At 36.4% G+C, this 25,191-nt stretch overlaps 1 protein-coding gene across 1 annotated transcript; it reads left to right on the top strand.

Moving 5' to 3' along the window:
* The first annotated feature begins 5,020 nt into the window (after positions 1-5,020).
* Positions 5,021-19,553, top strand: rgs5a (regulator of G protein signaling 5a). The gene is made up of 5 exons (XM_026933524.3): positions 5,021-5,173; positions 7,715-7,828; positions 11,247-11,308; positions 17,035-17,201; positions 17,871-19,553. The coding sequence occupies exons 1-5, from the start codon at positions 5,130-5,132 to the stop codon at positions 18,030-18,032; spliced, it is 549 nt and encodes a 182-aa protein (XP_026789325.1). The 5' UTR covers positions 5,021-5,129; the 3' UTR covers positions 18,033-19,553.
* Positions 19,554-25,191: the final 5,638 nt, after the last annotated feature.

Below are 25,191 nucleotides of genomic sequence, written 5' to 3'. Positions count from 1 at the left end.
AAACTACTAATAATTTGTTTTTTGTTTTTTTACTGAAACAAACAACAAGCTTTAGTCTCAATTTTACAACTAACTACTTTCTTAGAGCTTAGCAACCATGTCAGTGATGTCAGAAGTCTGGACTGGGGTTTTTTATTTACAGTTGACACAGCCTTTATGTTTATATCCTAAAAGTATGCTTGATATCTTCCTACAGCTAACACCATTAAACAATTGTTCCTACAGTATAACAGTAACAAGACTTTACTAAAAGACCTTTTTGGTTGATTTCTGAAGAAGTAAAAGATTAAAGAATCGACCAAAACATGGTGAAGCTGTTGGAATGGTCTGAAGCTGGAATTCCTGAAGAGACATTAGAATAATGTTTTGGCAGCTGTCTTTTTCTGGCTTGGTGTCATATCTGATAAGGCTGTGTTTTATTTATCAGACAAGATGGTAATTTTGGTACACACTGTTTGCAAATATTTGACATCATTGTTTTAAAATCAAAAGTTAAGTCTTGATAGCTTGGGATGATATTTGGGGTTGTGACCAACACTGCAGTTACACAAACAAGATTGTAGAGCAGATTTTATGAGGACATGCGCTGTCAAAGTAATTGCACATGTGACCTGGGAACACACAAACTGTGTTTGGTAATATAGTAAGGAAAAATCTATGTAACTAATCCTAAACTATTGTATGTATTAATCGATTACAGAAAAATTTATTGTAAATAACACTTAAAGAAGGAATTTACTAAAATGATATATAGGGAAAAAAGCTACTGTATATACAGTGGATATAAAATGTCTACACACCCCTGTTAATATTGTGTGTTTTTGTGATGTAAAAATGAAACCAAGTTAAATCATGTCACATTTTTTTTCTCTTTTAATGTGATATAACTAATATCTTTTTAGGTAAGTCTCTACCAACTTAGCATATCTTGATTTGGCAATTTTATTTTACTCTTTCTTGCAAAAATTCACCAGACCATTCAAATTGTGAGGAGATCTCCTGTGCACAGCCCTCTTCAAGTCATTCCACAGGTTTTTGATAGGATTTAGATCTGGTTTCTTGGTTGCTGTATCACATTAAAGGTGAAAAGAATATCTGACATGATTTATCTTGATATTTATCATGATATATCTGGCATGATTTCTGCAATTTTAACAGGTGTGTGTAGATTTTTTATATCCACTGTACATACAATAGTCTAGTGCAATATTGCTTTCCCCTGCTCATAACTTTCCATTAAAAAAATTCTTGATAAATGATTTAATCATCCAGAACCGTAGCCTAAAACAAGGCAGGAAAATGAGCACTCCCAGCATTTCAGGTTTAAATAGAGTAGGGAAAGATTAATGATAAATAATATTATCAGCTGTGCATTTGGAACTTTCTGCCAGCAGCAGTAATTGCAAAAACTCATTCTGAAGTGGGTTTTTAAGTGATTCTGCAGTAAACAGAAAAACATAACAGTACAGTTTCAATATAATTCTTTTACAAATTGGTCCACATGTTCAGTGTCCAACATTTGGCCATCATTTTCACACTTCTGTTCTCAAAATGTTTAAAGTCATCTGCAGTGACTGGTGCAAGAGAGTGCCAAAAACACACACACACACACACACACACACACACACACATTTTTAATCAGGTTCTAATTATCATCACCAATAACCTTATTTGTAAAGTGTTAGATTAGACTCACCTTTAATCGTTTCAGTTCCAAATTTTCATCCTTTTTTTCTATTTCAGCTATTTTTGACCAAAATTTTGGAAAAAGTTCAGCCAGGAACATGTGGGATGGAGGAAGGGTGAAGTGTCATTTAATATCGCAGAGTTTAAAACACCTGCGCAAATCATTCCAGATTCATACTCCTTCATCAGTCCATAATTTGTTCGAAATGTCTCTTTTTCTCTGTGTACAAGGTTTAACTTGTACTACATTCATTATATGTACTGAAGTACATTGCAGTTACTTCCTGGATTCTTCTTCAGACTTAGCAACATTACTCTCCTTCTGAATCAATAGTCAATCAACTGTAAAAATATTTACAAGTTACTTTTCAAAAAGTACTATCACTACCATCTCATCACAGTAAAACGAATAGCTTTGCTTCATGTAGGCACGCTGCTGTCCACTTCTGTGAATGTATATTTAACACACACCAATCATTTAAGATTGCCACTCAGGATTGAGAATATCTAACCTCATTAGTCAACCTGTCGGCTCAGCTCTGTCTGTTATCTCATACATGGAGTGCTGGGAGGCGCTTACACTGCTAGTTTGTTGATATCAGCCTAGACTTGATGTTGGACTACTGACCGGAAGGTTGTGAGATCAAATCCCAGCACTGCCAAGCTGCTACTACTGGGCCCTTGAGTGAAGCCCTTAACCCTCCACTGCTCAGCTGTATAAATGAGATGAATGTAAGTTGCTCTGGATAAGGGCATCTGCCAAATGCCGTAAATGTAAATGACTTAACAAATGTTGCTCGATCTATGATCTTTCCATGTTTAGCAATTTTTCTGGATGCTAATTGTCTTTGTAATTGAAGCTGGTAATCCTTGGAAGCAATGTCATTATTAAGAATTCAGTGGTTTTTAACATTTAAATCTTTGCTTCTTTTCTGCTTTCATATCTTCTTTCCTTAGCTATTTATTTTATTCCAACATAAATATTGTTTTATTATGTTTCAAACTCCTTCATCTACACTTTGATTGCGTAGTAAATAGTGTAGCAATGTGTAGATTTCACATCTCTAATTCCTTTGTTTACCCGTGTTTTTCTCTGTTTGTCCTGCAAATTGAACTTCTGGTCATTGGTATAAATTCAGGAACGTTTATTACACATATCAGCTCATTAAACAGCTAAAAGATTGGACTGGATTCTGAAAATTTTCACTCTGGATAAAAACATCTGCCAAATGAGTCTAAATAGAATAACATCCTGCCAAGCAGTGGGGTGTGCGTCAAAAGCAACTTGTTGATGTCCACTGAATGTTAGTTAAAGTATACCTTTGCACTGTTAGCTCCATCGCCAAATGTGTTCACGTCACAGATGAGTGGAGCCTCACCAAATGTTTAAACATGCACTCTTGCAAATCGTGCAGCCGTTCAATGGGGCAGAATCCATCAACAGCTCCTTTAATGGTTCATTGTGGCAGGAAGCTGGTTGATATCCTCTGCAATGAAGCAAACAAGCCACTCAGAAGGTAGCTGCTCCATATTTGTTTAGGCTCCACAACTGCAGCTACAGCCTGCTAAACATGGCTCTAGAGTGCATTAATTACCTTCACATGACAAACTTTGACTACTGCTCAATGGTTTTTATACACCTCAATACCATTATGATTTCCCTTTAATCACCGTTAAACGAGAAACAAAGAGTCGGCTCAGCGGGAAGCTTCTGTTTGTCTATGGCTTAGTACTTGGGGTTTATCACAATATATCAGTGCTCTGTGGGAGATGGGTGGTGCCTGCCAGGCATATTGTTCATGTTCCATCAAGATAAACCAAGAGTTAAAGCATATGGGAAAAAATGGAGCAGGGTAATGGGCGATTCCATGATTGGGGTGCCATTTGTGTCCCACTGATATTACATTTACAAATATGTATGTAAACTAAAAGAAAAAAAATTAAACACATTAGTATCCTTCACAACTACCTACAATATATGCATGTTTTAGATAAATAACTTTAAGCATTAATTTAAAAAACACTACAACATCTCCAGCACGTTTTGCCTGTTCTTTCCCACTATAACTACATTTTATTCCAAACATCACAAGCCATCCATTACAGTTTTTGGAAAAAGTTACATTTTAGTTCTGCAACATGAAGTCAACCCTGTTACCAGAACATATTCATCCCTATGAAATTTGGAATATTCCACAATTCACATACAAGAGGTTGCATCATCTGAATTTCCGATGGTCCTGAGAAGAAGAAATACAGTATATGCTCTCTCTCATTATTTTTTCTTTTTTTATGTGAAAGTGACAGATAAGGTCACTTTGAAAGTACAGCCCTGTTACCCAAATTATAAATTGGAAGTACATTATTATTATTATTATTAAAAATAGGAAATTATTAGAATGTCCTTAATGTCTTCATTCCATGCTAGTTAACCACATTTTGTGTATTTGCTAACCCGTTACTCCTTTAAGAGCAAAATGCAGCCAATGTCAGCCATTTCCTTAGCTATTTATTTTATTCCAACATCCAAGAGTTCATTGTCAGCAAAGAAACCTTATAAACAATAAATTGTTGTTGGGTTAATGCACTTTCTGAATGACTAGATGCATGTTTTTTAATAAATTGGTACAATTATTATTTAGATTATGGTTGAAGCAATGATTTTGAAACAAATTACCAATGATGTAAATTGGTGTATATAGTACACATATACACAGATATATATAGTTTTAATACATTTAGGTGTATGGTTAGGTGTTGGGCACAAACAGCTTCAGTTTCAAACACAATTTCAAACTTTCTCTCTTATTTTTAAGCTATTCATCTGCTGATAAATGTAGTGTCTGATTGTTCAGTTAGTCAGTGTAGGATTTCTACATTGTATCTCTATGCACACATTTAGTTATTTATGCCACATTCATTTATTTAACTCAACATCAGAGTTAACTGTTTCAGTTATCACTGAAATTTTGAAGTGTACCATTCCAGGCTGTTTTCTCCCTGTCTAACATAGTTATTCATAAATAAATCTCCTCTGAATGTATAACTTCTGCAAGATCTGAACAAACCTTGGCGCTGAAGATGAGCTTAAACTGTAAGCTGCTCAATCAAAGATATAATATTTCAAGTGTACACAACACTTTTATGATTTTGCATAAACTCACATGTTGAGTGTTCTGTTGGTTCATCAGAAAGTGCTTGGGCCATCTGTCAGGGGTTTGAGGAAAATCAAGCTTCCCTGCACTTGTTAACATCTCTAGAGCACACACTCAGCTATGGCGTAATCATAAACTGCAACTCAATTGGCTGTAGAGCTGCTGGCTTAAATCCAATATGTGGTCTCCTTATAACAGAGCGGAGCACAGAGACAAATTCAAAAAGGAAAAGGAATCGTTCATGGTGGTGGATTAACCCTGTGAAGCCAGTACTAAAGAGTCCAAACCATGTGTAAAGGATTAGCTGCCCTGCCTCAGACATGTCTGGAGAGGTAAGCAGACGTACAATTGTGTTTACTGTACTAGATTATACTTTCTGCTTCAAACTTAAGAAATAAATATAATAAAAATTAAACCGTGAAGTCTAAAAATATAGCAATACTAAACTATCCACCCCGAAAATGAGTTTTTTGTATGCTCTGTTGCATAATACAGCTGAAATAACACTTGATAGAAATGAATCTCAGTAGTAAAATCAGAAATACAAAGAACACTTTATTACTGTCCTCATTACTACTATGTGTATAAAATGATTTCATTTTGAGTGGCAGATTTTAACAAAGAAATGGAGCACTATTTTTTCTGAAAATCTTTTCATGCTAACATTTTCAAGTGGCATTTTTCACTCCTTGATAATGTGTTTGAATCTAAGAGCTGTGAACTTGTGCTGAAGGTTTCCTTTTAGTGCTATTATTCTATATTTTTACTCTAATATCTATACGTATTACACTGTAATGAGGGCAATTTTGCCTTTTAAAGCCTACGGATAAAAAAGCTTTTTCTGTATATCGAATCAATACACTTTGTTTCTGCAATCATGTGAAAAGCCTGAATGTCTCAGTACAGTACAGTACAGGATGAATGTTGTGAGAGCTGTAATGAAAAACTGATATGTTTGAAATAACTGCCAATGGTGATCAAAGATAGTGCTTTCTCCTTCAGTCTAAGAAAAGAACTAAATAGTATAGAGGGTCTGTTTTTAATATTGCAAGGTATGGTTTCAATAACAGGGTGAGGGAAGCTTAAATTACTAAGTAAAAATAAACATGGCTGAGAATGGAATGGTGGAGGTTTAGTCTTTCACGTGTTAGTTTAGAGTGAGAAAGAGAGCTGTTCCTGGCCCTTCAAAAATCGATGACAAAAATGTATTGCTATGTGCTCTGAAAAAATATTTACCCCCTCAACATTTTCACTGTTGATGCATATTAGGATTGCTCAGCCTAATTCGTTTTAGATGTTTGAATTAAGTTCAGTATTGTGCAAAGGGAATCTGGGTAATAATAATAATAATAATAATAATAATAATAATAATAATAAAAGAGCCTTTCTTAAACTCAGGGTCACTTGCAGCAGTAAGCCAGTAAAAAAACAAGTATCATATATAAGACATAAAATTTTATTTATAAATATAAGCTTTCTTTCTTTCTTTCTTTCTTTCTTATATTCTTACTTACTTATTTTTCTTCCTTCCTTCCTTCCTAAACTTGTCCAAAACTTATAACAGGTTGCACCACCTTTATATAAGCACACAACTAAATGCTCCCCAATTTGATCCAGAGCTCAGGTTGCGGTTAATGTAGAGTTTCACATGTTCTCCCATGTCCATTTGGGTTTCTTCCAGGTTATCTGGTTTCCTCCCACTTCCCAAAACCATGCTTGGAGATGGATTGGTGACTCTAAATTGCCCCTGGGTGTGAAATTGCCCCAGCCTTCACTCCAGGGTGCATCCTGCCTTGCATCCAGGGTACCTGGAATAGGCTCTTGATCCACTGTGACCATGACCAGGATAAAGCGCTTAAAAAAAAGATTAATAAAAAAATAAAAATACTTCCTATCATTTGATATCAGTCTGTTATGTCAGTGTTTAGGAATTTCAGCCCACGCTTCTGTGCAGAATTCTTTTAGTTCAGACACACTGGTAATTTTTCAACAACGAAGGGCTCATTTCATGTCCTATCCCATGTCCTATCCTATCTCTATCGGGTTCAAGTCAGGATTCTGAGTAGGTCACTGCCATGTGGAATTGGCTTTGTGCTTTGGATCATTGTTTTGCTGCATAACTTTATTAGACATGAGTTTTTGTGTGGTACAGCACAGAATTAACGGTCCTTCCAACAATAGCAGGTCATCCAGGTCTGAGGCAGAAAAGCATCTCCATGACTGTTTATATGATGTTCTTCATTTTTTGCCAGACATAATGAGACATGTGTCATGTTTGTCTTTCTAGAATGTTATGCTAAAAGGCATTGGTATCATCCATGATGGTTTTGATTTTGCCATTGACATTGGTATTTCTCTGGGTTAACCGTGGTTTCCAGCTTGCTACTCTCCCATGAATCCAATTTTTGCCTACTCTCTTTCTTACTGTGGAGGTTAGAGCAGCCTGCAGTTTGTTGGTTGCTCTTTTGGGATCTTTCATGACTTCCTGGATGAGTTGTCACTACACCCTTGGAGAAATTTTGGCAGACCAGACAGTCCTGGGAAGATTCATCACTGTTCTCTGTTTAGAGATGATGGCTCTCACTGTGGTTCAGTGCTGTCCCAGGGACCTAAAATGGTTTCATAACCCTTTCCAGACCGATTTTGACAATTTTCTTATCTCCGAGTGGCTGATGATAAGGTTCAGTATGAGGGACTGTAATCAAGCCTGGATGTGTTCAATCAGCTGTGTTTACTCAGGCTTCCTCTGTCTAATATTATTTTGTCTACACATCAGAAAGCGTTTAGTACAGAAAGCATGCAAGGATATAGGAAGTCAGGAAAGAGCAGTTTGTACTGTAAATCTGATGTATGTGTTTATGTTTTGGATATAGGGCTAAAGGGATCAAGACTAAGTTGGGAACTCTGCTCCAGAAGCCAGAGAATGCCATTGACCTCATCATCCCATACCCTGAAAAGCCTGAGAAGAAAACAGAGAAGCATCAGAAGTGAGTTTCTATTGCTCTCTCTCTCTCTCTTTCCCCATCATACAGTGTAACACACATACAATATTAGTCTTTATTCACCTCTTTCATCAAAGAGTTGTTTCTGACCATGAAACAGCTGGATGTCAAATAAATAAATAAATAAATAAATACAGCTGGATATAAATAAAAATGTTGTTGTTGTTGTTGTTGTTTTTTTAAATGGTCTCAATTACAAATTCATAAAAATTCATACAACCAATCTAGCTTAATAAAAAGTCAAAATGATTAATGTTGGAAACAGGCGCAGGGATAGCAATAATGGATTTTTGTATTATTAAATTTGTATAAGATCACTGCTGAGAATTCCCTTACAGAAAAATCCCATACATTTCACATGCGAATATACGTTTTTCACATTCTAATATCTTATGACCAGAGATTGCCATGTGAATTCAGGTAAAACATGTGACATCATGTGAATATGTAAGAATTATTCATGTGAGAAAATCAAATCTGAATAATGAAACCACATGTGGAAATAAATTAATTGTTATTGGGGGGGAATCATGTGTAAAAGTCACAATGTGAAATGTAACATGCGAAGACGTAAATTTCATGCAAAAGTTTACAGTTACAATCTCTGAATTGAAAACAGATGATGCAATACCGCCACCCCTTTGCAGGTGTCATACTGTAAATGATGACAGAAGCTTGGAGAGCAGGAAATTAAAGTGCCGTCACTATCAATTTAATAAACCTCTATTGCCCCTTGAACATACACACAGCACTTCCATGGAACTAGCAGCTAAAGACTGGATAATATTGACCAAACTTTAACAATGTCAGAAATATTTATGTAAATACAAATTATTCATAATGATAGTCTTTGCTAAATACAGTGGGGTCCAAAAGTCTGAGAGCACTAGTGAAAATGCTTCTATTTTGCATTCTTTTCTAACATAATACAACAATTTTCATTACAAATTATCCTATTGACAACAACTTGAAACGTGAAAAATAGAATCTTTGAAATATTTGAAATAAACTTTGGATAAATCTTTAAAGAGTTTCTTAGTACTTGGTATGTCCCCTTTTTGCTTTAATGACAGTGTGCACTCAAGTTGGAATGGACTTCACAAGTTTGTGCAAAAATCAAATCCATCTGAGTGTCATCTGAACACACAATAGAAGAGATTAGGCATGTAAAATAAAATAAAGCATTCGCTCTGTGCATAGAAATCAGCTGCTCTTCACTATGAATCATGGTATATGTGTCATTTCTGTTATTTGTACCAGATCTTTTAGAAACCTTTATAGTCATGCATTTAGAGGAACATTTGTTTGAAGAACATGAGAAAGAGAGTGTGTTAGTCCATTCTGCAATAAAAAAAAAGTGCCAAGGAATTGTTTATACCATAAATCCCAAAAGACCGTGAAAAGCTGCCTTGTGTAACTATCAACATTTCAGAATGGATTGGAAGTGCTAATAAGAGTGACATTTCATGTGTAAATAATGCCTTTTTTGGGCATCCTGAAATGGACGAGTACCTTTATATGTGTGTGATGCAGTACTATTGAGTGTTATTATGCAGTCTGTGTAGTATGTTATAAACAAAACTCTGATTGGTCAAAGGATGGATGATCCAGTCATACTCTTTTGTACTCAGAAGTGCAACATCACTCAGAAGTGCTCTATATTCCTCCTTCCACAAGTATAATTTGCTGGTAAAAACTAATTTGGTTGGGTGTAAAACCCAGTTGCTGTTTTCATGGTGAGAAATAAAAGCTCCAGCACTGCATTTCTTATGTTCACTATATGTTGGGTGACGTTTCAAATATAAAGAGGGTACTTCCCCCAAAATCTAGGGATGTAGCAATATGGTGTATGGTATTGTATTGTTCGAGGTTAGGCACTTATTATACTGTGTCTGAGTATTGAACAATACATTCAAGAGTCTGTGTAATAAAGTAGGCTATTTGTCATAACATACAGCTTATATTATGTGAGGCATAAATAGAAATTTAAACTTAAGCAAGCCCAAACTGCCTATTCTGAAAATATAGCTTCCTTTTTATGGCAAATCAGTAGAGGCCACACACACATACACTTCTCCTAAGCACACTGTTAGGTGAATGGCTAGCGTACTAGGGTATTAGCTTGTGAATAGCAGCAGTGGATAAGGTCAGCAGGAACTGGAAGACTTCCCCCAAATCTTTAAGGTCTGATCGATCAGAGCACTTCTTGAAAACTTACAGCGCTGATGGCCAAGAAGTGACGGACAGAAACATTAATGTGCCAACTCTGTCAAATAAGAGTACCATACACCTGCGCTAATACAACAAACATGTCCACATATCTATGGCCACATCAACCTTTCGTGATGGTTTTTGGTACAAACAACTGAATTTTGGCTACTACATGTGAACTAGACAGTTGACACATAATTACACACGGAGCATCAAGAAATTAAGAAAATCAATAAAATATCTAACAAAACTAACTGAATACCAAACTCACTAAATTGCCACGGACTGAGATGAGGAATCAGCTGACATAAACTCAATGTCCTAGAGGCTTACATAGTATGTGTGAGCACCCTCAAAAGCCCTCAAAAAATAGGAAACACACTTCTTGTAAGTTATTTCTATTTCATGAAATCTAATTTTATGTAATTATGGAAATGAACCCCTGTGTGACATCCACCTCCATGGCAGCAGTGATCCCCCACTCCTTCTGCATCACCCAAATACTTCTTGTTTACAGACTATACAGTGTAAAGTCAGTTTAAACATTTGCTAAGTGCGAAGTCTTGCCAACTTTAACAGTCAAGTAAAGTTCTAAGCCATGTATTCTGTGATTGCTATTTCCGTGGTTGGAACCTCACCTTAATAATCAGCTATTCTTTGGATTTATCTGGTTTATTCTTAAATTTCTGTGTTTGATCATTAACGTTGTTTAAACTGTCTTCTTTTTGGATTCTCCTTGGATTTTGTAAAGAAACCTCCTGAACATGGATTCTCACAGATCTCCTGATTCCTGTCCATTACTCCCTGATACACACTCCGTTATTAAAAGACTGATAGGAGACAATTTGATTGGATATTGCAGCAACACACCTAACCACACCTCTTGAGAATGTAATCATTCTAGCCCTGCTCATGTTACAAGGTTACTGTCTGCATCATACAGATCTAATGCTATCATTTTATACCTTTATATTACTCATTTCATGATCACAAAAATAAAGGTTTGTAATTTCCACATTCTAAAGTCTACTTAAGTGTTTACAGTTACCTCAGTGGTATTCACAAATACATCACTTTTCAAAGTCAAACCAAAATAGATCTGTCACGGAAGCACAGAAACTTCCAAATTAGATGATAAATGATGGTGTTGAGCTGTTACACTTTGATAGTAACAGCCATTTGTGTCTTTCAGGCCAACCCCTGAAGAGGCTGCCCAGTGGCGTGAGTCTCTGGACCGAGTCCTCATCAACAGCTGTAAGCATACAAGACATCCTTTTTTTCTATACACATTTCATCTATCTATATTTATAGAGGTGGAGGCAGCACTGTGGTTTGAAATACTTCCTAAGGTCCAGTGAAGGTGAGTAGGGCATGGTGAGCACCTAACTGGAGTACACTTTCCAGTCAGTATCATCAAATGGCCATCAAAGACATTTTTCCAGTTACATTAATATTATATATAAACAAAAAGTAAAAGGTGAAACAAACACCAAATATGGTCCTACCATCCAATCCTACCCAAACATATAACCGCATGAAGGAGATATCTCTGACCCTGGATATGTGGTGACATCATTAGTGTAGAACCACAGAGCAAAAACATACACACGTGAACAGCCAAAACCTGGCTATGATTCATTATTAGACTAAAATAAGGTGAATGATGTCGAGCCAAGTGTCAGAAAAGCAGAATGGAGAGGGAATAAAAAAATAGGAAGGTGTAATTGGGACTGAAAATATGTCAGCACTTCATTTTAAAATTTCAAAAAAGTCCAAAATTTTGGTTTAAAATGTGCCAAGCAGCAATGATGTTTTTAAAATAAATTGCACCAGTAAGAGTACAAAGCAATTGTGTTATATCATTAGGGAGAATGCATGAAACACAGGTCCAATATTGTTTTTAAAATTAAACATTTCAATCAATGTAATGTAATAAAGTTCTGAATGTTGAAGTAAATTTTAAATGTATGCATGAAGAAGTATGTTCATGCAAAAGTATATGTGTGTGTGTGTGTGTGTGTGTAAGGTGTTTAGCCTTACCCCCTAGGAACACACTATGGGATCTCTACCTTGATCTAGAGTCCCTTAAGGGCCCCCTACATGAGCCTATTCAGGACGCTGAAACGGGTATCTCGGAAACCTGTCTTTTCGCTAGAAATCACTTTGGCTAAACGAGTTGAGGTAAATAAAAGTGTTACATGCTGTGGAGGAAAGCTTGCCTTGCATGCATTAGTGGCATGATGACTCTGGGGTGACCTTGAGGTTGAATCTGGGCTTTATCACCAAGATCATACCACACAACTTTGTAAATCAATCAAATTACCTTATACCATTCAATAACGGTGATCCTGCAGAGCATTTCTCACTGTGCCCAGTATGTGCTCTGTGTTGTTATTTAGACTGAACAGTGGCTATCTAAATCGCAGACCAACTGTTCTTCCGCCTCAAATGAAAGACATGAGGGATCCCTTGTCTAAACAGCAACTGGCCCACTGGGTGGTGGATGTCACCACGATGGCCCATAAATAGGCTGAACACCAGTGTCTTGAGAAATGAGCCACTCATATGTGCTTGCATGAGTTTAAGAATGTTTGTATCATTTGGATGAATTTGTTTGGTTGGTCTGGCCCAAATAGTGTTTGCGCTGCAAAAATTTGTCACCAGGTCAATTCTATTTGATGACCCCTACTTTAGAGACTTCCATGAAGACTAACAATTTGCATAAACATCTTGCTGTTTCATATAAATAAAGTGAGTTTTGAATACACAGGGTGACATTTAAAGGTCACTGTATACAAAGTTTATCTTAAACTTATTAAACCACCCAAAATAAGTTATTGTTATTATTATTATTCATGACATATCCATGATCCAGCCAAATATGTAAGATTTTAAATGTCAAACAAAATACTGATTAAACGGGTATTGCAAAAGGTATACTTCATTTCCTTATTGAGAAATACACAAAGTCATTCAGAGAATTTTGAAAAAAGGCACCATCCTAAGAAACCAATAAAGGCAGAAATGTGCATAACTGCACTAATATTAACCCAGCATCCACAGATGGTAATAAATATCTTAAATGAGGACTGTTTTGTGTTAATTTTATGTTAGTTTTGCAATAAGGTTTTAATAAACATGTCCTCTGATTACATCCTGTAACTATGTGAGTGGTAGCCTGCCTTTTTAATTGCGGTTTAAATTTATTTCTATTTGTCCTTCTTACTAAACAATGGCAGAGTACCAAGACGTTGAGATGGTTGATTATTTCCTAGCACTGTATCTGTGTGAGCTGGGATATACGGGTGAAAAATTGCAGCTGATTGATGAGTAACAAGCCAGAAGGCAGAGAGATATTAGACTGTGATTTCACCAAATATCACAGACAAAGACTTTCAGGTACACATCAACCCTTATTCCCAGTAACTGGGGAAGGACATGCAGGGTAGACAGGTGTGTGCAGAGAGGTGGATGGAAAAAAACAGTAAATGAAATGGGCTGAGGTGTCACATGTAATGAAGGAGATAAAGAGAGACATTGAAATTCGCAGTTCATTTTTATTAATATGTGCAACAAAATTAAAGATTGAGATTAAACAAGAAAAGTTTGCTTGGCAGATAGGGGTAATTTGTCAGTATATGTCAGTATGTCTATATTTTATTTGAGAGGGCCGAGCAGCCAAACTCTCTGTTGGCTATGGTTTTTCTGTTGATCGTGACATACAGTATTCGCCTTCCTTTTACTAGTGGGTCCGGCAGTCACATCATTTGTCTGCTTCGTTCCCTGCTGCACTCCTGTAGCATGGGGGGAAGTTGTTTAATAGGCCACATTTCTTCCACAGCCTGCAAGGTGCACTTCCTGCATCACAATTGCCATTATGCTGCAGTTAAGGCCAGGCTGTGTAAGCACTTGTTGAAACAGTTTGGGCATTTATCATGTCCATCATCCCATTCCATTGGGGCATTGCAAAACAAATAAACTTGGCATTATACCCTGAAATACAGGAGATTAATAAACTGGGGAAGATTGCATGCTTTATGAGTGAGTGGCAAATATCAGGGAAAAAAAAATTATTACTAAATTTAGCTTCACCCAAAGTGCGCGTCAGTGCACTCTCCTTGACTGCGCAGATTTCACTGTAAGAATTTTGTGCAGTCAGGCGTTCCCACCCAGGTGTATTCCTGCCTCATGCCCAGTGTTCCCAGGATAGGCTTCAGATCCACCTCAACCCTGATCAAGATAAACTGATTACTGAAGATGACTGAATATTAATCTTTTACAAGGATTTCTGAGTGCTTACTTAGCATCCTGAGTCAGCTTTTTCCATTCCTTGGCAAAAGGAGAATGGGAAACGGGTTGAGGCCTTCTATATGACCCAAATGAGGTCAAGGTCACGTCACAAAGTGATGACTTTGCTATGAGTTCTCAGCTAGGAAAAGAGCACATTGGAAAACTCCACGAGTTCAGTTAAGAGACCCTGTTGGTTCAGAAGGTTAGGGGATGGAACGTGTGAGATACAGCTCATAATATCCAAAATAAACATTTTTTCCCATTTTTTAATGTATTGTTTTGCTGTTGTGGCTGTTTTCTCTTGTGGCTGGATGATTAAAAATATTCTGCATGACTGTTTCCTTTTCTAACAGCAGTGCTTTAACAGTGGACTGCCAGGATTTAGCTCTTTATTGCTATTAATAAAGCAGCAGAAGTCAAACTGTTAAATTCCAGCTGTCATGTCAGGATCTCCAGAGAGACTGTTTCACATTACTTTGAGGGAATTGGGATTTGTTTAATTAATCTTTTCTCCATTTAGATTTATACATGCTTTCTCTTTGGACCACCAGGATTTCAAAAGCCCTCCTTACTTATTGCATTGTGCTGCCCAAATAAAGTATTAGAGATGTTATTGGTGTTTCTTAATTAGCTGAATCATTTATATTAAACTTTTAGGCTAACATTATCTTAATGATCAAACAGGTGATAGCAGTTAAACAAATTTAAGATTGATTGTTTTAATAAAATATTTCAGTAATACAGAATGTTCCTTGGTAAATAGTGTTTGTCCTCATGATTTTGTGCACACAGACTTAAAAAGAAGAGGAAATTGGATCAAGAAAACAGCTTGCACAAAACAAAAATACTAATAAATAAAAACAAAAATACTGATTTCACAGAACTGGAGAAGGGGTTCAATAGATAGCAGAGTGTTTAGGAAGAAACAATCGGAGATATAAAAAGCCTTAGAGGCAAGTAAAATTTTAAAATATCATTATGTTTCAGTATTAATATAGTAACCTAGACCTCTGAAACCTAACTAACATTAAATGCCATGTTATTTAAAGAAATATTGGTATCAAACTGGTCACAGTTGCTGTGAATGTGCAGTTCGCTCAAGCTCTCCAATGTTCCTTCAGTGTTCTGAGAAAGAGCTCTATTGCTGACTGACATCAACAATAACAAATGGGAGAGTTTCCAAAATAATTAAAGAAGGCCGGTATGTATGCACAAAGATATCATTCAGTCATTAGCAACATGATGCCAAACTTTTTATGAAACCTTAATATATAAGCATATTAGTCATTTTATATCCCATATTTATAAACTTTAAATATTTCAGAATAAATTACTAAGCCTGTGATAACACCATGCTCCACAGCCTTACAGAACATAGAAACACACACAAACACACTCAATGAAAGACAGATAGGCAACACTATTTGTGCTTCTTTTTTTTTTTTTGGTTGAGTGTTTCAGATCTGCAAACATGTAACATGCTGTGTCTCTTCTGAATAGCAAGCACTGTAAAGAGAAAAAGTTGCCATTAGCCAGCACTTTTATTTAAACCACACAAAACTTACAGTTCTCTCATGTGTTTCTTCATTTTATTTGTACTTTGATTGAACAGTGTTTGCTTTGCCTGTTTACTTCTAGTAAAGCAAAGTACAGCCTGCCTGGCTGATAAAAGTGAACATAAAGACACTATGGCAAGCTAAATAGCTATTTTTGCCTAACCTCGTTGTTTTGACATTAAAAAAAATCTCACTATGTGTAGTCACCTGACACAACTGCCAGAAATAGGCTGTGTGATTCTACAGTCTGGGCTAGAAAGAAATCAGCCCCAGCTGACACTTGTTTTTTTTTAATAATTAATTACTTTTAAATAGAGGGAGTGCTTGGCTCCGCTAACTCATCTATACCAGCCGGACCCTGAGTATAATGATTATGTAAATTGAGAACATACTGTAGGCATTGCTAAAATGCAATTCTAAAATTTATTGTTAGGAATTAGTCATTCTGTACTAAGAAAAAAATGGATAAAGTGCATGTCTAATGATTAATAAGGTCTGTCAAATGAGGTAAATTTAATAAAACCAAAAATAAAACAAAAAACAATGTAATTAACATTATAAAAGTTCAGTTCCCTAGATAATAAAAATGATATTCTCTAAATTAAGTGTGAAATTAAGCTGTGTTTGCATACACATTATGTATAAAGCATATACTTATTGAGATCAACTGATTTCTACTGCAGAACACCATAATGGAATAGGGACAGAGTGGAGGACCCTTAAAATGCTTGTGAAGCCAAATAAATTTCGAAAGACAAAATAGATTCCTTTGCTTGTGATGATGGGTATTTGTTGATGCTGTTATTGCCTGTCAGACCATTTTGTTTTCTGCCTGGACTGTAATTAAATCCAGTGTGCGCTGCAGACAAGCATTCAATTTACTTCACAGAAATTGCAGGCTACAGCCATGGTTTTAAAAGAAAAACACAGCAAAACAATAAAACCCTTTTTTTATTATTTAATTGCAGTCAGCCACTCCAGGCAATGATTTTGCACAGATTATTGAACAGGCGCCTGCATCATGCAGAGCGTGCTGGGAAATGTTTGAATAAAGCATATATGGATATTATTGAAGTATTTCATGTACATATTTACTTCACTATAAGGTCCTTTCTATTATTCTTAATTATACAGATGGCCTTGCTACATTCAGGAGCTTCCTGAGATCTGAGTTCAGCGAGGAGAATGTTGAGTTCTGGTTGGCTTGTGAGGATTTTAAGAAGACCAAGTCTCCACTGAAAATGGCCACCAAGGCTAAGAAGATTTATGAAGACTTCATTCAGACTGGTGGACACAAAGAGGTTGGTTTATTCCATCCTGGTTCCTTTTTGTAATTCAAACTCCAACAGAGGATGAAGTGCTTGCGCTTATGTTCACCTCTGAAAAGGCCTATTAGAGGTGCAGTATGTGAAATTGCTATAAAGGAAAAGGAATTTGTCTACCTTTTCAGCAGTAAACATTTTCCCACTCACTAGAGTTCTTCAAGTTCTTGTCTAATTGGCCTCCTACATACAGGATTAAAACAGATTCAGCAGCTGATCCTGTGTCCGTCTCTGATCACCTGGGAGTGCGGAAATGGTTTTTTTTTTTTCTTTTTTTTTTTTTTCTCTGTCCCTCTCTCCATTGGCTTTCATATCCAATTTATCCAGTTATTGTCAAGTGTGAGACTTAACAAGCTTGAGTTTCATGCACTGTATAATCCTTAGGTCAAAAGCAGGTGAAAACTTGGAAAGACAAGCAGAGAAATATTTTTATCTGTCACTGAAAGTAATTCAACATTCAATAAATGAGTGTAGTTAATTTCATTTTCATAAACATCCTCAATAAAAATAATGAAATCTTGACTGTATTGAATGACTGAAATTGCATTCTGTTTTGAAGTTAATTGCATTAATTTCCTTACTAACCTTGTAATCATATTCCCCAAAGTGCCCCCTGCTATAACATCCTCAATGCTCTTCATTCTTCAGGTGAACATTGACCATTTCACGAAAGGCGTGACTCTGAGGAACCTGGTTGACCTTTCCGCTGCCACTTTTGACCTGGCTCAGAGCCGCATCTACACCCTGATGGAGAAGGATTCCTTCGGCCGTTTCCTTAGATCTGAGCAGTACCTAGAGCTCCTCAAGTAAACACATTTATCCAGCTGTAGGGAGACAAAAATAATTATTTTAGAAATCCACCTTTACAAATCCAATTATTATTTGTTGATTATTTTACTTTACAGATAATGTAGGAGCCTCAAAATCAATCTGACTAGAAAAATGATCTTGCAGTCTTCCAGAATTTGGAAAATAAATCCAAATTGTCTCCCTGCAGCTTTGCTAAGAACTTGTTGATGACCAAAAGACCTATTATTTTTGTCTTAAAAAATGGCAAGACATTACATTAAACATTCAAATTGTATTCATGCATAATGCCAAAGTTTTCAAAGTACTGTCCACAGTTTGTTTTGCATAACCTGTTAGCTGGGATGGAATTTTTGGTTCCCTGTCTACTAAATAAATTGGAAAATCCTAGTCAGACTAATTCCCACTTGTAATTCATTAGACTAGACAAGTGGCTCATGTTTGTGAAGAGAACATCCTGGCCTCTGAGGTGCAATTTGGAGAAGTATCGGAGCACAGTGTTCATCTGTCTGCCGTGAAGTGAGATACGGCTGGTGTGGGGACGGGAGCGAATGACGGGTGCTTTTTCTTGGAAACATCCATGTTAATGTTAACGCTCACATGTAAAAGTGATGGGGAGTTGGGGGGAGGGGGAATACACACTTAAACCCTGAAAGGCCCTTCATAATTTACAGTAAAAGAAGAGTGGGACATGTTTAAATGCACCGAGTCCCTGGGAAAAGCCAGAGTGGAGACTTGTTGTGGTGTGTACGTTGCTAAGATGGGAAAATCAAGTAGGAGTGGTTCTCCATAAAGCATTGGAAAACTTTTTTTCATACAGAAGGACAGCTTTCCCAAGGAAGTATAAGGGATAATCACAAAAATTACTATAAGCCTATCCTGATTTAATCAAAATCCAATGATGAGTGTCTTTCAAGACAAGCACTGAAAATATATATAATTATTATTACTATTATTGTCATTATGTCATTATTAATGACTTTCTTTCTCCTAAAATCTTGCATGCCCTTGACATGAGCAGCTAATCTTCATTATAGACACGTTGCCTAACATTTGTCAAGTACATGGTATCCATATGTATGAGAATATTTCCCTTATTAAACTTTGCATGTGTGAATCTCACCATATGCACGTACAGTATACTATTGCATGTTTTGTTTTTTCCCCTATTTTATTGTTCAGTAAAAACATATATAGTATATAGCATTATATGCAGTAATAGGTGGTCCATAAGTCCTTATTGTTATGCCACATAAACTAAAATATTACAACACTGCAGGTCAGAAAACATGACTTATTCTAAATTTTAAAAATAGAAAATATCTATTGATTTTGAAGCATTGGTAGCGAATTTTGGTGTTTTTTTTTCCCCTCACATCAAAATTAGATCAAACTAAATTCAAACTGCTGCTAAGGACTTATAGGAGTACCTCATATTTAAAAGTAAATCTAAGCAAATACATGTATATGTACTACTGTAGCCACACATAAAATGTATAAGTGCATTAAAGTTGTGAACACCTATTTATTTTTGAGATGTAAATAATTTATAGCTATTTGGTTTTCAGTCATTTACAATTTCTTTTCTGTGAATACACATGGTGAGGAGTCTGAAGGCTTGTTCCTTTGTCCAGTTTATCCAGATGCATGAATGATGAGGATTGAGTGATTATGATACTATTGCTTTTTCCATACTGCCATATCCATACTACCAAATTCTAATCTACACTTTAGCATACAGGATATACAGTATGTAGCATCCACAGTCACAGATCTTTTGCCAAAAGTCTAATGACTCTGGATGGTCCTTATATCAAGGGGGGCTGGTATAAATGGGCTACCAGGCATCGCACTGCTAGCCTGCTTATACAAGGCATCAAAAAGACATAAGTATAAGGTTTAATTTTTGGCAAAAACATCAGATGAATTGTTGTGAACAGATGTTTTAAGGTGCATTATTTTGGATTTTTGTGGAACCAAACGCAACAGCACCAAAAATGGTCATAAGAGAAATACTCAGAATGGTATAAAGAAGTGAGGCTGGGACTGATTTCTTTCTAGCCCAGACTGTACATTCATGCAGCCCATCAGTGACAGTTGTGGCAGGTGATTACACACAGTGAAAATGTCTTGGAAGGAGAAACTAAAAGTAGATAGACTAAGAAATCAAAGTACAAATTACATAAAAGGACAGATGACAGAACCTGTCTGTCTAAATTTTGTAAACACAGCCTTAAACCCATGCCCTACATTAATGACATTGTTGATACTGTCCACTGTTGTCAAAAGATATTAGATTTTAGCCCTCCCATCTAATATCATGAGCAGCTGTCACTGTTTAGCTAACTTTTGAACAATATCCATCCTACACTCTGATCTTTGGAGGGTTAAGGGTTCTACCAGTCAAGGTTTGGCCTAGGTTTGGCCTAGGGTTCCTAACGATGTTCTACTTGTAGCCTTTCCTTAAAATAAAAACTTGTGTAGTAGGGTTCTACCTAGAACTAATTAACTGACACTAATTAAAGATTACAACAAGAATACAAGAAAATATTTTAACATTTATTAATCCTTAGTAAGTGCTTTGCCATGGTCAGGGTCGCAGTGGATCCGGAGCTTATCCCAGGAACACTCACAGCATTTTTTTGGAAGTGAGATCAAACCGGAGAATCTGGAGGAATCCCACATGGACACAGAGAGAACATGTGAAACTCTTCACAGAGCACAGGATCAATCCGGGGATCCTGGAGCTGAGTTTGACATATTGGACCAACCAAAAATGCTCCATAGAGGTCATCATATAAAATGTAAAAAATGTTTAGCCGGCACCAACCAATACTTCCTCACAGTGTCATCACTGTCCAACAAAACATGACAAATCAGTTTACCACCACACCACCCTGAGTTCACTGACTATTCACAGCATTTAACTTTAAGTGTCAGATTATTGACTACTGGTCATACACTAAAAATTTTAGTATGTTGCACTTCCATTATCTCCAAAAATGGATTTATGTATTTCCTACTCTCATGACAAGACTGTATGGAATACTCAGCTGTACTTGGGTGGCACAACATTTTATTTTCAGATATCACAATTTATGAAAGAGCGCTTTTGAAAAAGTAACATCAGCTTAGCAAGGAACAAACAAGCTGCTGCTTGAATCCATGCCTTCTGTTTCACAGCCTGTTCAATTTCATACACTAACAAGGTGGGTTTTTTAACCAAACAAAAATGACCTAAGGTAGAAGACAGAAAGAGAGAGATAAAGGGGGATGAGATGAAGCAGAAGGACAGAAGAACGTTGCCAACACAAACAGTGTCTGAGGTGAATATATTCACATTCTGTCTACATAGTAGATTCCCTGGTGTTTTCATCATCTGAGCCACCAGCCACTATCAGTAAGACAAAATATGTTTTCAAAATCACTTAAAAAACAAGGAAAACACAGACACTGACTAAGCTTCCATGTTAAAATGTTGACCCAATGTTTGAGTTTATTCTTAGTACTATAATCACCATGACTCAATCCTGAATTTTGGGTGTGTTGAGTATAGTACTTGCATCTGACACAAAACGGTAGGGTTCAAGACCACTATTAAAATCTGGGATGAGCATAAGACAGGAGGTATAATAGGTGGTATAAGTTTACGGTTTCCATGTGAGATTATCCACAGCAACAGGAGATGAGTCACAAGTTCCAGATGAAGAAGGTGGTGGGAAAAAAAGCTGAAGGATCAATCACGCAGGTCCGTAGGTCAAGAGGAGCCACAGGAGGAGAAATGTGTCCGAACAACTGAATGTAAGGAAAGAACAAAACAACAAATAGCTAAAATTTTAGCCAACTGATATTTGTCATGAGGCAACAAATATGATATGTTACATCAGAAACATTACCAGGAGAAGATAAGGAACATACACTTAATGACCACTGTATTAAGAAACCTGTATACCTGTATATTTATGCAATTATCCAATCAGCCAATCACATGGCAACTGATCAATGCATAAAATCATGAAGATAGAGGTCAAGCGATGTCGTTGGGAAAACACTGCCTGCTGGAACCCACATGAGGGACCCATTGTGGTCTTCTGCTGTTGTAGCCCCCTGAAGATTCAGCAAGTTGTGTGTTCTGAGATGCTTTTCTGGACACCATATTTGTAAAGAGTTGTTATTTGAGTTACCCTAGCCTTCTTGTCAGCTCGAACCAGTCTGGCCAATCTCCTCTCTAATCAACAAGGTGTTTCCACCTACAGATTTGCTGCTCACTGGATTTTTTATTTTTATTTTTTTTTATTTGCACACAGTTCTGTTTAGACTCTAGAGACTGTTGTACATGAAAATACCAGGAGATTTGGAGTTCCTGAAACCAGCCTGAAACACCAACAACCATGACACAGTCAGAGTCACTGAGATCACAAATTTTCCCTATTCTGATGTTTGATGTGAACTGAAGCTTTTGACGATTTTGTGCATTACACATAACATAACATAACAGCCACATGATTGGCTGTTTTGATTCTATTGTATCCTATATTTCTCTGTGTGCCTGATCCTTCAACCATTGTCTGTTTTTAATCATGAGTCTGCTTGCCTACTTGGCCATTTAATAAACTTAAGCTTGCTTCTTATACATCCACATGCTCAGATTTGTGATGATTCCTTGGAAATCCAAGAACTCACTCATTTTCTCTATTCAGTAACTTTACATATACTGAACTAGCTAACTTTTTGATTTAACTTTTGAGTTAAATTATGTTAGCTGTCACTTGTTAGCTGGTTATTTAAATCTTCGGGCAACAAAAACATGGGAATGGGCAAACACATTTGAGCATTCACTTGTCCAGAGGTTAGTTATTAATGAATTTATGATTTGTCCACCCTTGCAATGATAAAGAGGGGATTTAAGTGTAATTTTTCTCCTGTTAGTCCATTTGCTGAGTCCAAAGATTGGAAAAACAAAAACATTTAGTGAGAGAGGCATATGGGAAGGGGAAGGTCTGGAAACAACTGCGAACATTGTTTTTATTCATTGATCAAAAATATGGCTCAATTTTGCCTCAAAAACCACAGAGCAGATGCTAAATAATAAAGAATAACAATGGAAACAATAGAAACACTGTGGAAATTTTGTACTTCTGCACTACAGCTTTGTCTTTGTGTCTCACATATTAATTAAGCAGCTCATATGTCAAAAAATGTCTCCTGTGACCCAAAATACATAACATTTTTTGATATATTATCTGCAATTTTTGTTGACTCAGGGTTAAATCATGTTCTCTCAAAACTGACCTGCACTAGGGTTCGCATGGAGATAAATTGAGACTACCTCTTGGTCTTGGTATGGTTTTTTTGGCCCACACATGACTGCGGAAGTATACTGAAGCATGAAGCTTCAAACACACTTTATACTGCATATGTAAAAGCACCTAAAAGTCTGCTGAACATTCAGAATGTTCTCAATGAATAAAAAACCTTCATAATAGACAAATATGTTACTTTAAGGATAGCACAAACCTGTTTCTCAGGAGGGAAACCTGGTTATTTTCAGATCCAACCTGATACTAACACATATTTCATAACCAAAGCAATAAAACTACTTGTTTATAAAGTCCTGTCTCTCTCACAGACACTCAGTCTCCAAGCAAGAGGGCTAGTTTCCAAAGCAAAAAATAAATAAATAAATAAACAAGTTATACTGAAAAGTGTCTGAACCTTGGTGAAGGATTGGGTCTGAGATCTTCTTCAATGTGTGTGGGTGTAAGAGTGTAAACCTTAAATTGCCCTCAAACTGAAGACAACAGTGCTCTGCCAGCCCATTACGAGACCTCACAAATGGAAACAAATGTGCTCCAAGCACATACACAAAAAAAAACTGAACCAGAAAGCAGGCAGTGAATGCACAAAGCCCAGATGCAAGGCTAGATAAATCCTCGTAAACAACCCATTTGTAGAAAGACCTAGACATCTCAGTGTGCAGAAAGAGAGCATCAGATTTAAATAAAGGCAATGTTTTTAAACAAAATGTCCTTGTCCATGTCATTATTGATCTCTCCAAATCAATATAAAACATATCACATCACATTTAATTGTTGTACATGAAACAGGAACGATATAGAGCACATGTGTTCTCTATATTTATACAGTTAGTAATGCTTTTATCAATCCCTGCATGTAAGAGCCCACAAGCTGCAGGTGTTCTTCACTCACTGTGTCTAATGAGAGCACTGGGCTTGTGCAGCTTATCAAAGGCAGGAGGTCAAAAGCGTGCACCGGATCTCAGCTGTTACATCCAAACTAGCTACATGTAAGGGTGCTGAACCCTGCATGTCATAAATAAGTACTAGCAAATAGCTTGGTTTGTTGGTTTTGTCTGGATCCTGGAATGATCTTCATATGTTTTTTTCATGAAAAAAGCCCATTTTACACAAAAGCTTTGTGGCCCATCGGGAGTGGAGCGTTCATTTCTTTGCTTTCCTGCAATACTTTAGTAAATATACACTCCTGGGCAAAAAAAAAAAAATGGACCATGCCCAAAATGGCAAATATAAGGCTTTTAATGGTCTTAACAACAAATCATTAGTCAGAAAATTAGCAAGAATTAAACAAATGCACTACTGAGAGCTTCTGTGCCACAATTTGCTGGTTTACTTTTGCTGCAGTGAACTGTTTTGGGGAAAAGCTAGAAACAGAGAAATTCACTTATACAGTCTTCTTGTACGCAAAGCTAAAATCATGTCAATGATTAAAATGTTTGATATAAAATTCAAATTAACACATGTCTGGGTGTATAAAATTTTCCAAAAATATCTTCTGGGATGTTTCTTTTCTTAAAAGATCAGTCATTGTTTGGTTATCTGCCACATCTGATGCAGCTCATCAAGGGCCACAAGGTTTAAACATTTAAAGAAATCAAAGGAAAAGTTATCCCATATTACATTCCTTTATCTATTTGCTTAATTCTTGCTAATTTCCTGACCAATGATTTGTTGCTGAGATTAATATTTTATCATTTTTGGCTTGGCTCATTATTTTTAAAAGGAATATATCATGCAAATAACATGCGAATACACCTGTACATTTGCATATTCATGGCATCATCCAATCAGCTGATCATGTGGCAGCAGCACAAGATAAGGGTCAAGAGCTGCAAGTAATGTAT

Source organism: Pangasianodon hypophthalmus, chromosome 2 (assembly GCF_027358585.1).
Source record: "Pangasianodon hypophthalmus isolate fPanHyp1 chromosome 2, fPanHyp1.pri, whole genome shotgun sequence".
Taxonomy (NCBI): domain Eukaryota; kingdom Metazoa; phylum Chordata; class Actinopteri; order Siluriformes; family Pangasiidae; genus Pangasianodon; species Pangasianodon hypophthalmus.
This window is presented reverse-complemented; position numbering and strand designations above follow the sequence as displayed.

Excerpts from the sequence above, each read along its gene's own strand:
- rgs5a (XM_026933524.3), top strand. The coding sequence starts at position 5,130 with ATGTGTAAAGGATTAGCTGCCCTGCCTCAGACATGTCTGGAGAG. Across the intron at positions 5,174-7,714 it reads CCTCAGACATGTCTGGAGAG|GGCTAAAGGGATCAAGACTA; the intron begins GTAAGCAGACGT and ends TTTTGGATATAG. Across the intron at positions 11,309-17,034 it reads CCGAGTCCTCATCAACAGCT|ATGGCCTTGCTACATTCAGG; the intron begins GTAAGCATACAA and ends TTAATTATACAG.